Source organism: Panicum virgatum, chromosome 7K (genome assembly GCF_016808335.1).
Source record: "Panicum virgatum strain AP13 chromosome 7K, P.virgatum_v5, whole genome shotgun sequence".
Lineage (NCBI taxonomy): Eukaryota > Viridiplantae > Streptophyta > Magnoliopsida > Poales > Poaceae > Panicum > Panicum virgatum.
In genome coordinates, this window is record NC_053142.1 from 33,154,359 (window position 1) to 33,166,799 (window position 12,441).

The window sequence follows — 12,441 nt, forward strand, 5'->3', positions numbered from 1 at the left end:
TATATAATTTTGAGCTAAAATATTTAAAAGCCTTGGTGGGCTATGAAGAGGCCACTAGGGCCTTGGCCCATTACCACCCATAGATGCACTGCCCAGCAAGAGAGTGACCAGTCCTGCAGCAGCAGCTAAGAAACGTGGCCGCTTCTTCTCTTGGAGAGAACTGACCAGCAGGCCATAGCGAAACTGACGCCTTGACGAGGGAATTTCCTGTATCTAATGTAACGCCATTTCCGTAGGTGCCATAAGCTAGGCATGCTCGAGCATGGCGAAACAAGAGAAGAATCCCTGATAAACCAACATAGCTGCAGATCGAACACTATCGAACAACCAAGGTCTTCAGTTCGTCAGATTGAATGCCATCAGGCTCTGATCAGACTGATCGTAGCATCCGACGAGAAACAAATCTTCCAGGAATGGGAAATTAATCAGAAAGAACGGAGCTGCTGTGTTTGTGCGAATCAACAGTCCAAATTCTTGAGGTGACGAGCTCATATTGCAGAATTGGTAAACATTCGTAGCCCCGCGGAAGCTGGACCTTGAGCACCGAAGGCAATCAGCATCAGCCTATCAACATCTGGAAGGCAATCAGCCTTAGCACTAACAAGCTCCTTGGAGCCGTCCGGGAAATCGTTGATGCCATTGCCAGGTACAAGCGCCACAGTCCCGGCCACCGCTTGGACAGCACGTCCTAGCCTGCTGGGCCGGGATCGACTAAGGAGAGGACGTGGTGGAGGAGATCGTCAGGCAGGGCGCTCATCCGGTCGCCGGCGCGGATCCATTTGGGGGCGGACTCAATTTCATGAACAAGTATTATCTAAAAATGATGGCTGATTTTCAAAGGCTAAATTGATCTGCAATGGTGGTGTCCCTGCACAAAGAAAGCGTTTAAGTGTTCATCACAATCTATATTACAGGTCAGAAGCAGAGATATGTATGATGTGTAGCAGAATATAGTAACCATTAAAGATGAAAAGCTACTGAACAGTCATGATGTAAATGTTGATTGACTTGAGGGGTGCATTGATTTGAAAAGGAAGCTATACTTTGACAGCAGATATACTACATCATTCTTTTCTTTTTTCCTTCGGTCAGACTGTGTTAACATGTTCAAATGTCTGCAACTAAGTGGTCATGTATAGTAAAAGATATGCTTATAGCAGCTATACAAGAAAGTCCATTTCTTAGAGATGCAGACTGTCTAAAAAAGGAACATATACATTCACAGCAGAGATATTGTATCAATTTAGTTCCTTGTACGCTACACTTTCAAGATTAAGTATTTGCTGCTAAGCTACCTTAAATAATAAGAGGGAATGCTTCCAAACAGTGCAAAACAGATTTGTGTGAGTCCTATAAATCGTAATGTTGTGCAATTAAGTAGCTAACCGTTAGATCCTTGCTCGACTGACTGAGTACTCTCAAATGCTGCACTTAATGAAAAAATTTCGTTTCTTAGGGGCACAACACTTGTGGGGAAGCCTGTCGTTTGCTGTAGAGCAAATGTTTGAGCATAAAGGGGGGGGGAGAGGAAGAAGCAAGAGCATTGTTCATTTTGTTTAGTCTGCAGGTGATTCAACCACAACTGAGAAGTAATGCGTAATAAGTCGAAATAACTAATCTTTGATGCTAATGCAGGATTACCTTTCTCGGAACTTCAATCTGCTGATGATTTGCTTCCAACTGTGATGCACCTAGCGGTGGGAAACTTCTGATCTTTCTCAGCCTTGGGTTCAACGACGAATCCTGCTGCTTTGGTGGAGCACATGCATGAGGATGCTTCGATTCAGAGCTCATCTTTGACGAGGTAGAAATGAGGAACGGGAGAAGAGGAAAGAGGAAGGTTCTTTCTTTCTCCGTTTGGTAAGCTAGCGTGTTGACTTCCTGTGCACGGACGAGGCCGGTGCTACTTATAACCACTCGTACATTACTTGTTGTAGCATTACTGTTGCAAATCACAGATTAATTAGGATCATTAGATTCAGCTCGCAAAGTTGCATCTATCTGTGAAAAAGTTTCACAAATAAACTTCGTTTAGTACTCCGTGCATATATTCGTATTTTTGTGAAAAAAATTTCAGGAAGGCAACCAAACATGGCCCAAGTCTGGGCTCATCGATCCATCGCAACTTCCTCTCATCGCACCTTCCTCTCAGTGTCTTCAAAATACTTTCAGTAGTACAAAACTGAGTGAGATTTTGATGCAGGTCATTAGAAGCCACGTACTCAAAGTAGGATAGTTGATAAAGAAAAAATGTTAGGCACTCCTACCCAGAAATCCTGCAAAGTAAGCTTCTCCAGATTAGGAGAGTTCTGCAGAAATCTTCCAAGGGCCTTGAATTTGTGCACATCATGCTCACTGAGAAAACACCAGCTGAGGGACAAGGTTCTCAAGTTGTCAAATATTGGGAATTTATCAAATTCATTATCAAGGAATGCCTGGAATACAGAAACAGAAACAAAATTGAGTCAACGATCAATTATTCCAGTTCAATAGGTCTTCCACAGACAGTATATGTCCATGACAAATCTTAAAATGATCCCTTAATAGATATGCATGGAACAGAAACCATATGCTAGCAAGGAAGGCATACCATTGCACTAAAACCCTTTAAGTCCACGCTAGTCACGTTCCATAGGCTTCCCAGAATAATTGTCTGATAACTTTGAGATGATCCATCACTATCTACAGAAATTGATGCCGTCACAAGGGAATTTCCTGCCTCTAATGAAAGACCATTTCTATAGTAGGAATAAGGAAACCTCAGGGAGAGGGAAGCGAGACAAGGAGCCCTGATGACCAATCCATCTGCAACGTTACCCGAACAATCCTCAACCAAGTTCTTCAGTGTGTCAGATTGAATGGCATCAAATTCATTGCGACAAGAATCGAGAACCAAATCTTCCAGGACTGGGCACCCAGAATTGAGCCGCTCGGTGAAACAATGATCCAAAGAGACACCATCAAGCTTCAACGTTTTGAGGCGACAAAAAGCAGAGCCAAAAAAGGGAATCTGGAACTTGTGCCTAAACGTTCTGCAGACATGGATATCCAGCACCAAATTAAAGGATGGTGCTTGATGACACGCCTAACCCATCTATCGACATCTGGACCCCGATAAGACTGAGAACTCAATATATATAACCGTAGGCGTATCGCATCCAAAAGCTGAGCATTGTGGAGCATCAGCAGGTTGGTGGTGAAATCCTTCATCTTTTCCCATGAGACAGTGTAGCTCCCGTCGGTGCCTTCGAAATCCATGAAGTCGAGGTTGATGGCGGGCACCGAACGCCAAAGATCTACCCACCTCCTGGACAGCACGATGGTCTGCACGGCCTGCCGCGAAGGGAGGAAGGAGAGGACGTGGCGGAGGAGCTCGTCCGGCAGGGCGCTCAGCCGGTCGGGCGCCGAGCCGCCGCCGGCGCGGGCCCGCTTGGTGGCGGCCTCCCATCGCCGACTTCAGCGCGGCGAACCGAAGGGGCCGGGCGCGGGCTCGAGCATCGCAGCCGGGGGGGCTGCTTGCCGTGTTTAGATGTTTTGTAAAAAAATTTTGCGATGGAATTTTGCTAATTTGAAATACTAAATGAAGTCTATTTATAAAATTTTTTATACAGATGAGTTGTAAATCGCGAGACGAATCTAATTATGCTAATTAATCCATGGTTAATTAATAATTAGCAGATGGTACTGTAGCATCACTGTTGCAAATTATGGATTAAGTAGGCTCATTAAATTCGTCTCGCGATTTACAACCCATCTATGCAAAAAGTTTTATAAATAGACTTCATTTAGTACTCCATGCATGTGTCGAAATATTCATGCGATATTTTTTTTTGCGTTTACAGAGTTTATAGGTGGGAACTAAAGGACCGGTCGCGTATATGGTACGAGCACGCACGAGAAGCCTGATGCCGTTATCCAGCGGCACGGCATCGTTTTTGTGTTAACAATGGCTTCACGCCTTAGCATATGGTGCTGGCATGAAGCCCACTAGAATCGAGGGGTTAATTAATCTGGTGCTTAGTCTGGTTTGTCATCAGACAGCAGCGAGTGGGCAACACGTATTGACAAACGTGAACCAGGTAAAGGCTCGGATCCAGGCCAGTCGGTTCTCGTCGCTTCATTTGGACACAAAACTTAACGGCCCAAGCCAGATGCCAAGTTTGCATATCCAAAAGAGTTACATGCCATGCCCAGCGTTAATCAAGACGTGCAGGAATTTCAACCGCCTCGGTTAATATCATGCCAAACATTAACCGAGACGATATTTTTTATTAACTGTGATAGTTTTTTTAAACACCTCATAAAAATCTTTTAACCGAGACAGTCACTATAAGGGCTGCCTTGGAAAATGCAGATCCAATTTGGACCACAAACAACCCATCTTGATTCGATATCCCGCATAGTGTATATATACCTCTTAGGATTTGGAGTCTCACATTTCTCTCCCTCTCCCTCTCCACCGCACTCAGCCAGTGCGCCTGCGGCGGGTCGCGGTGCTAGGTGAGGCATGAGATAGCGGCGACGCATGGCGGGATTGCGGCGTGAGGAGCGTGGGGCTGCGACAGCACGAGCAGCGCGACGCGTGGGTTCGCGGCTCACGGCGGCGGCGCGGGGAGGAGCGGCGGGCTCCGGCAGGGCCAGGCGCGTGTTTGCGGCAGCGTAGGGAGCAGCAGCTCCAGTGTGCGAGGCGCGGGTGAGGCGGCCGGCCGGGCGAGGCTCGGGCGTGGCGACTGGAGGGACGCGGGCCCATCGACAGGCTCAGCGAGCTCGTCAATGGGCTTTTTCTCTTTTTTATTTGATTAATCAAGGCGGCAGCAAATAACCTCGAAAAATATGTTATTTACCGTGACCTTTGATCTTAAGCGGATGCAAAAAATACCTCGTTAAATCGGTTTTTAACTGCCTCATCAATAAAGATTATGGTAGTAGTGTGACAGAGAAACGTTTATGGTCAGCTTGCGGTTAAAAACATTTGATTAATCAAATAAAAAATTGCCGTGATCAGTAGAAATTGAGGCGTGAGCGTGATGCACGAGAGACGTTTCTGTCGTAGCAGAGAAACGTTTCTGTCGTAGCAGAGAAACGTCTCTCGTGCATTGATACAACACTATGCACAATAACGACCTCAATTTTTTTAATGACAAGGATCGATGATATCTCTTCCACCCACCTCATAAAATCGATCATGGTCTACACGAGAGTCGAGAGAAGACTTGTATCGCTTATAAATAACTAAAATTGCCGTGATGCACCACGAATTGAATCCATCTTTCGGTAGTCATGGATCCCTTGTTCTTGTTCATAGCGGAGGCGTTCCTTATTCTATGCTTGCTCATCTCGTACTACAACATCTGAATGTTGTAGTGTTTCTCCAATCTTTTCTGTAACTTCTTTGCACCTAAAGTAAGATCCTCTTTTACAACATCTTTCACCTTTTGAGATATCCAAGATATGGAAGCCTCTCGTCCCTTTATCTTGCTTGTAGTGGAACAAGTGTGTTCATCCAATTTTGAGATTTTGACCACCATGAAAGTGTTGCCACCATGTAGTTTCTTTGCAAATACTCTCCAATCACAATCTTTATCTGCACACTTTGCCCTGTACCTTTGTTTATCACTATGTTCAAGCCTAGTCTCAAACTCATTTTTTATGGCATATTGTTTTATAGTGGACAAAATCATTCTTGTCCACAAATGTGTCACCCTCCTTAATGCCTAGATTCTCTGTATCATGTGATGTGTGAGGCACAATAAAATCATCAAGCATAGTAGCCTCATCATCACGAACAACTTCTGTATCGTAGTCTCTGATTTCTGGAACAGACCTTGGCCTCTTTCTATTTTGCACCTCAACTCCATGATTTTCAGCCAGATTAGTAACTACATGGTCAACATTTTTAAAGTACCTCCACTCTTCGTCTACTCCAGCAGGCTCATCTCCATTAGGATCGCACCCCCCAATGATGAAGTGCTCCTTCTCTTCCTCTTTAGCCAATGGTTGCCCTCCAGTTGTTTCCCCATATTCAGGTATTTCTGCCCATGAAAATCTTTCATCTAGTACATCCAAAGTATTGTCCTTTGTTGCTGGCATCACCTCCTCTTCCATGTTCATTGCAACAGGCATATCCTCCTCTCCCATGCTCACTGCGGTAGGCATCTCTCCCTCTCTCACATTGTGCTCCTGCCTGCCCACTATCATTAACAATTTCACCACTCTAGATGCCCTTAACAAGTCAAGAAACTGTGCATCCGAAACCAACTTGCATGTTAAGCTACCCTCTGTTAGAATCCAGAAATTTGCCTGTTGGTCACTTGCCCATTTAAATTCTGAAGCAATATCTTTCTCCAGGTCAATGATAGAGTATTCTTCTGAATCAACAATGAATTTTACTAGCCTACCCCGATTATACTCCTTTCTACCATCCCGCATGGTGAAATAAGAATTAACAGTGATTTCTATTCTACATGCACTCTTTGGATCAATCCTGCGACATCAATAACAAATGCAAGAAAACCATAACATATGTAAGAACCAATCGATGACAATTTCATATCCTACTCCACTTGGGACCAGCAAACTAGGTATAAATTGTCCATACAATTGAGAAGATTCAGAACAAAGAAAGGATTATTACCCCTCGGGAACTTCAGCAAGATCCATTCAGCTCAGTTTTTAATCAATTACTTAGCACTGCGAGAGACAGAGAGGAACCCATTAGGGTTTACAACCAGGAAAGAAAGGGAGAGAGAACTGAAAGATGGGGATACGCACCGTGGAGGATAGGACGGAGGAGGCGCCGCTGGGGAGGTCCTCGCGCAGGGGGAGGCGTCGCCGGGGAAGCCTCGCGCGGGGGAAGGCTGCGCCTCCGTGAAGGTCGCGCGGTAGGAGGCCGCACCGTAGGGGTGGCCGCGCGGGGGGACGCCGCGCCGCCGGGAGGTCTCGCGCCGGGGAAGGGCTGCCGGCGCCGGGAGGTCTCGCCAGGGAAGGGCTGCCGGTGCCGAGAGGTCTCGCGCGGGGAGGCCCTCGCGCTCGCGCGGGAGAGGCGCGACAACAGGGGATGCGGCGACTCTTTCCCTGCCTCCTTGTTTCTGATAAGGGGTAAAATTGTCTTTCTCTATTCTGTGCTACCTAAAAAAATTTAAAACTAACGGTTAAGGTAACAAAACCTAACGGAATGGTATATTTCTGTAAAATTGCATCTTTTGATGGTATATATCTATGGTGGAGACTGTGGTGCGGCCGGCCGTTTTTTTATCGCTCGTACGACCGCCTTTCCTCCACAACCACAACTCTCGCCCGCCTCCCTTATCCACAACTCTCCCGTCTTCCTTGCTCCATCCGCTCTCTTCCAGCCTCCTCCGACACGCCTTGCCGCGCTGCAGGCGCACCCCTCCTCCTCCTCCTCCGACGCGTCAACCCGCTCGGTGGAGCGTTCGCCGAGCTGCAGGCCCTGCTTCCTCCGTGCTCGGTGGCACAAGGCTCTGGGGAGGTGGCGCCTGACGCCGGATCCGCCCTGTTGTCAGCTTGGAGGCGGCGTTGTCGGTCACGGTGGCCGGATCTGACTTCGTTGCTGCCGAGCTCCTCCTGATCTTCCATGCCTGGCCATGGTGACCACCGTCCTCGTGGCGGACAGTTCTATGCCGCCGCTGCCAAGCTCCTCCTTCCCCGTCTTCCTCACCGGCCATGGTGGGCATCGACCTTGTGGCAGCCGGATCCGGTCCACCGCCGCGCTTGGAGGCGGCATCACCGGCCATGGCGGCCGGATCTGGCCGCCGCCGCCGCCGAGGTCCTCCTTCCACGGCCGCGCTCCATTAAGCAATTTTATAGGTTTTCTTTAGGCAAATTATTGGTTTCCATTAGGCAAAATGGTATTTCTCATTAGGCCCATTAAGCAATTTTGTAGGTTTTCTTCAGGCAAATTATTGGTTTCCATTAGGCAAAATGGTATTTCTCATTAGGCAAAAATACATTTTCCATTCTTGCCTAATGATACTAGTGTTTTTGCCTAGTGACACTAGTCAATTTGCCTAACGTAAAACACTGTATTGCCTTCCTGTATTATTTTCTGTCTATTCATGATTATGTTGTGTATTTTTTCTTCTTTTGTATTGTTCGATTTACTGGCAGGCCGAAAAACATTGTGTTTTTAGCGGTCCATGTGTGCACAGAGAAAATAAAAGGAGAAGCAGTTTTTTTTGCCAAAAGTGGAAAACCTTTTGGAAATAGAACGGCCGTGCGGAACCCGCAGATTACAGCCGGCCGTAGTTTAGCCGGGTCCTATATCTATAGATGTGTTCTTTTAATGGTATGGATCCAATTTTGTCTTTTTTTTAAGAAATATTGTCACAGTACCTTGGATACGGAACATTTGGAATTCTCCAGAAAAATTCAAAAATTCAAATGCATGTTCTGATGCGTGTAGCATTACTGGATCAATTGTGATGAAGAAATTTCTCCATACTGTCCACAATAATCAACGACGACGACATCAGCATGTGCTACCTGCTAGCAGCAGCAAACCTGATGACATTATTATTGTCTCATATAAGGTACGAGCGCACACGAGAAGCTTAATGCCGTTATCACTTATCAGCGGCACCGCATCATTTCTGTGTTGACAATGGCTTCACGCCTTAGCATATGGTGCTGGCATGAAGCCCACTAGAATCGAGGGGTTAATCTGGTGCTTATGCAAACAATAGTCTGGTTTGTCATCAGACAGCAGCGAGTGGGCAACACGTATTGACAAACGTGAACCAGGTAAAGGCTCGGATCCAGGCCAGCCGGCCGGTTCTCGTTGCTTCATTTGGACACAAAACTAAACGGCCCAAGCCCGATGCCAGGTTTGCATATCCAAAAGAGTTACATGTCATACCAAGCATTAACTGATATGTGCAGGAATTTCAACCGCCTCGATTAATGCCATGCCAAACATTAGCCTCTTAGGATTTGGAGTCTCACATTTCTCTCCCTCTCTCTCCCCACCACACTCAGCCAATGCGGCTGCGGAGGGTTGCGGCGCTAGGCGGGACATGAGACGGTGGCGGCGCACGACGGGATCGCGGCGTGAGGAGCGTGGGTATGTGGTGGCTCGAGACTGCGACATCACGAGGAAGCGCGGCCCGTGGGTTCGTGCATGGCTCACGGCGGCGGCGCGGGGAGGAGCAACGGGCTCCGGCAGGGCCAGGCTCATGTCTGTGGCGGTGCGAGGAGCAGCATGCAGCAGCAGCTTCGGTGGGGCGAGGTGCGGGTGAGGCAGCCGGCCGGGCGAGGCTCGGGCGTGGCGACCGCGGTGGGACGAGCGTAGGCTTGTCGACGGGCTCAGCGAGCTCGTCAATGGGCTTTTTCTCTATTCTTATTTTTTATTTAATTAATCGAGTGGCAGAAAAAAACACCTCAAAAAATATGTTATTTCCCGTGCGAAAAATACCTCGTTTAATTATTTTTAACCGCCTCAATAAAGAGTAGTGTGACAGAGAAACATCTATCTGGACAACAATATGATCAGCCTGCGGTTGAAAACATTCGATTAATCAAATAAAAAATTGATGTGATTAGCAGAAATTGAAGCGTGATGCACGAGAGACGTTTCTATCATACATTGATACAACACTATGCACAATACTATGCATTTTTTTTTTTTGAAATGCACAATACTATGCATTGATACAACGTCTCTCGTGCATTGATACAACACTGCACAATAACGACTTCAATTTTTTTAATGACAAGGATCGATGATATCTCCCACCCACCTCATAAAATCGATCATGGCCTACACAAGAGTCTAGAGAAGTCTTGTATCGCTTATAAATATATATATAACTAAAATTGCCGTGATGCACCACGAATTGAATCCATCTTTCCGCAGCTAGGCATGGATCCCTTGTTCTTGTTCATAGCGGAGGCGTTCCTTATTGTGAGCCTGCTCATCTTGTACTACCACACCACCTGCAATCTAGGAAAACGAGCCCTTCGGAGCCGACCGAATGGCCAATAGTAGGGCATCTCCTTAGCTTGGCTGCCAACATCCACAACTTCCACGACTGGGCCACCGGCGTCCTCGCCGGCTCCGGCTACAACTTCGAAGCCCGCTTAGGGCTCACCGGCCTGCGGTTCTTCCTCACCTGCGACCCCTCCAACGTGCGCCACGTCTTCACGGCCAACTTCGCCAACTACCCTAAAGGCGACAAGTTCACCGTGATCTTCGACGTTCTTGGAGGCGGCATCTTCAACTCCGACGGGGAGTCGTGGCGGCGCCAGCGGGTGAAGACCCAGACGCTCCTGGCCGACCCTCGGTTCCGAGCCTTCACGGCTCGGTGCTGCCGCGACAAGGTGGCCAGGAGCCTCCTGCCTTTCCTCGCCCACGCCGCGGACACGGGGAGGCCGTGCGATCTGAGCGACGTGGTCCTGAGGTTAAGCTTCGACATGACCTGCACTCTCGTCTTCGGCGTCGACCCCGGGTGCCTCGCCACCGGGCTGCCGGTGGTTCCGTTCATGCGCGCCACGGACGACGCGCTGGAGACGCTGTTCCTCCGCTACATCACCCCCATGGCGCTCTGGAAGCTGATGAGGAGGCTGAACGTTGGACCTGAGCGGAAGATGGCCGCTGCCCGCCGGGCGATCGACAGCTTCGTCGCGGAAACGGTTGCGCGACGCCGGGCAGACAAGGCGAAAGACGAAGGTGCGGCGGCTACCGACGGCGACGACGACGACTCCGCCGCCGCCGACTTGCTTTCGTCCTTCCTCTCCGATGAGGAGAGCAGTAGCACCAGTGACGAGTTCATACGGGACACGATGGTGAACTTCCTGGTCGCCGGCCGCGACGGCATTGCCGTGACGCTCTCGTGGTTCTTCTACCTCGTGTCCGCGAACCCGCGCGTCGAGCAGAAGCTCCTAGGCGAGCTGTCCCTCGTCGTTGCCGCCAGGAATAACAATGGTGGTGCAGCTGCTGGCGGCTCCGCCGCGGACACCACCACCAGCGGCAGTGGCGCGGTGACCTTCGACGCGAGCGAGACGCACAGCATGGCGTACCTGCACGCCGCCCTGTGCGAGTCCCTGAGGCTGTACCCGCCCATCCCGTTCGAGCACAAGACCGCGGCCGCCGCCGACGTGCTGCCGAGCGGGAAGGAGCTCGAGGCGGGCGACCAGGTGCTCTTCTTCACCTACTCCATGGGCAGGATGGAGGGCGTGTGGGGCAAGGACTGCGCCGAGTTCCGGCCCGAGAGGTGGCTCACCGCGGAAGGGAGGCTGCGGCACGAGCCGCCCTACAGGTTCTTCTCCTTCAACGCCGGGCCGCGGACGTGCCTCGGCAAGCAGATGGTGTTCGTGCAGATGAAGACCGTGGCGGCGGCCGTGCTGTGGAACTTCGCCGTCGACGTCGTGACGGGCCACGCCGTGGAGCCCAAGCTGTCCATCGTACTCCACATGAAGAACGGGCTCGCCGTGCGTGTTAGGAGAAGGGACGACGTCATGGGCCATGGTAGGTCCTGACTGAGCACGTCCCTCATCCGAATGAACCATGTGCATGCATGTTTTTAAATAAAGGATATCTATAAAACCTATAAAGTTAGTCCCCGCTAAGAGTCATTAACTCTATTTCTCTCAACATGCAAGCTATCCACGTCATCATCCACTAAAAACTTCTATTTATGCCTTCTACCGCTTTTATGTGCACAACCACAAGTCACTATTGTAAGCCATCAATTCTAGCTCAAATGATTCCTCCACCACAACAAACACACCTGAAAGGAGCTGAAGAAAACCAAAGGCCGTGCCGATGGGCGCAGTGACCCACCGTTCCCATGCCAGCTTGTTGCCGGCCGCGCCAAAGAGAAATAGGGATAGGGAGAGATGGAGAGGAGAGCTCAAGGAAGCTGCCGGCCATGTCGACGCGACTGAGAGAAGTAGGGGAAGGGAGAGATGGGGAAGAGAGCTCGAGTGAAACGAACATGGCACCATTTATGTCATTTCAAGTGATTTTGGTGATCGAATGACAACACAACACTTGAACTAATATGATTATTAAAATGACCATTCTCAGGCTTTTAGGTTCAAGTGATGGCAAAGACAAGAGAAGATAGGCGTAGTTAGGCCCGAAGGGCCGCCCCTACGGAGGTTCCGCTACCCAGTTAGCGGACGAGGGTCGAGGGGGAGCCGCCCCTCGCGGGTCTCAGGGCAGTGCCCTGAAAGCTCTTCGGATCAGGAGCACCGGAAGAACCGATGCCTAAGCATCGGTGCATCCGACGCTTGTCGGAAGAATCGACGCTATGATGTTTGGTGCAGAAGGGAATCGAAGCCAAGTCAGCCTATAGGCACCGGTTGAACCGACGATCCAAGAAAGGGCATCGGTGCATTGGGCGTACTATGTACCAGAGACGATGTCAAGTGCCCAGGAGAAGTTTCTTCAGCACCGGTTCAACCGACGGTGCATCGGAGTAT

The 12,441-nt window shown here is 49.4% G+C and overlaps 3 protein-coding genes across 3 annotated transcripts; 1 reads left to right on the top strand and 2 right to left on the bottom strand.

Annotated features, from left to right (window-relative positions):
• Positions 1 to 2,169: 2,169 nt before the first annotated feature.
• Positions 2,170 to 3,258, bottom strand: LOC120640143 (MEIOTIC F-BOX protein MOF-like). The gene is made up of 3 exons (XM_039916019.1): positions 3,143 to 3,258; positions 2,591 to 3,032; positions 2,170 to 2,435 (listed from the first exon to the last, which is right to left on the bottom strand). Exons 1-3 carry the CDS (start codon positions 3,256 to 3,258, stop codon positions 2,223 to 2,225), a joined length of 771 nt encoding a protein of 256 aa, XP_039771953.1. The 3' UTR covers positions 2,170 to 2,222.
• Positions 3,259 to 5,130: 1,872 nt separating this feature from the next.
• Positions 5,131 to 6,694, bottom strand: LOC120641067. The gene has a single exon (XM_039917029.1). It carries the CDS (start codon positions 6,427 to 6,429, stop codon positions 5,641 to 5,643), a length of 789 nt encoding a protein of 262 aa, XP_039772963.1. The 5' UTR covers positions 6,430 to 6,694; the 3' UTR covers positions 5,131 to 5,640.
• On the top strand, positions 5,281 to 11,583 carry LOC120641068 (noroxomaritidine synthase 2-like). Its single transcript, XM_039917030.1, has 2 exons — positions 5,281 to 5,349; positions 9,949 to 11,583. The coding sequence occupies exons 1-2, from the start codon at positions 5,281 to 5,283 to the stop codon at positions 11,491 to 11,493; spliced, it is 1,614 nt and encodes a 537-aa protein (XP_039772964.1). The 3' UTR covers positions 11,494 to 11,583.
• The last annotated feature ends 858 nt before the right edge of the window (positions 11,584 to 12,441 follow it).

What these genes read in the sequence shown, in the direction of transcription:
- LOC120640143 (XM_039916019.1), bottom strand. Translation starts at nt 3,258, where the DNA reads ATGGATTTCGAAGGCACCGACGGGAGCTACACTGTCTCATGGGAAAAG. An exon ending in TTGGATGCGATACGCCTACG is followed by an intron (nt 3,033 to 3,142) that starts GTTATATATATT and finishes CCATGTCTGCAG; the next exon opens with AACGTTTAGGCACAAGTTCC. An exon ending in TAAAGGGTTTTAGTGCAATG is followed by an intron (nt 2,436 to 2,590) that starts GTATGCCTTCCT and finishes TCTGTATTCCAG; the next exon opens with GCATTCCTTGATAATGAATT.
- LOC120641068 (XM_039917030.1), top strand. Translation starts at nt 5,281, where the DNA reads ATGGATCCCTTGTTCTTGTTCATAGCGGAGGCGTTCCTTATTCTATGC. An exon ending in TGCTCATCTCGTACTACAAC is followed by an intron (nt 5,350 to 9,948) that starts ATCTGAATGTTG and finishes GTACTACCACAC; the next exon opens with CACCTGCAATCTAGGAAAAC.
- LOC120641067 (XM_039917029.1), bottom strand. Translation starts at nt 6,429, where the DNA reads ATGCGGGATGGTAGAAAGGAGTATAATCGGGGTAGGCTAGTAAAATTC.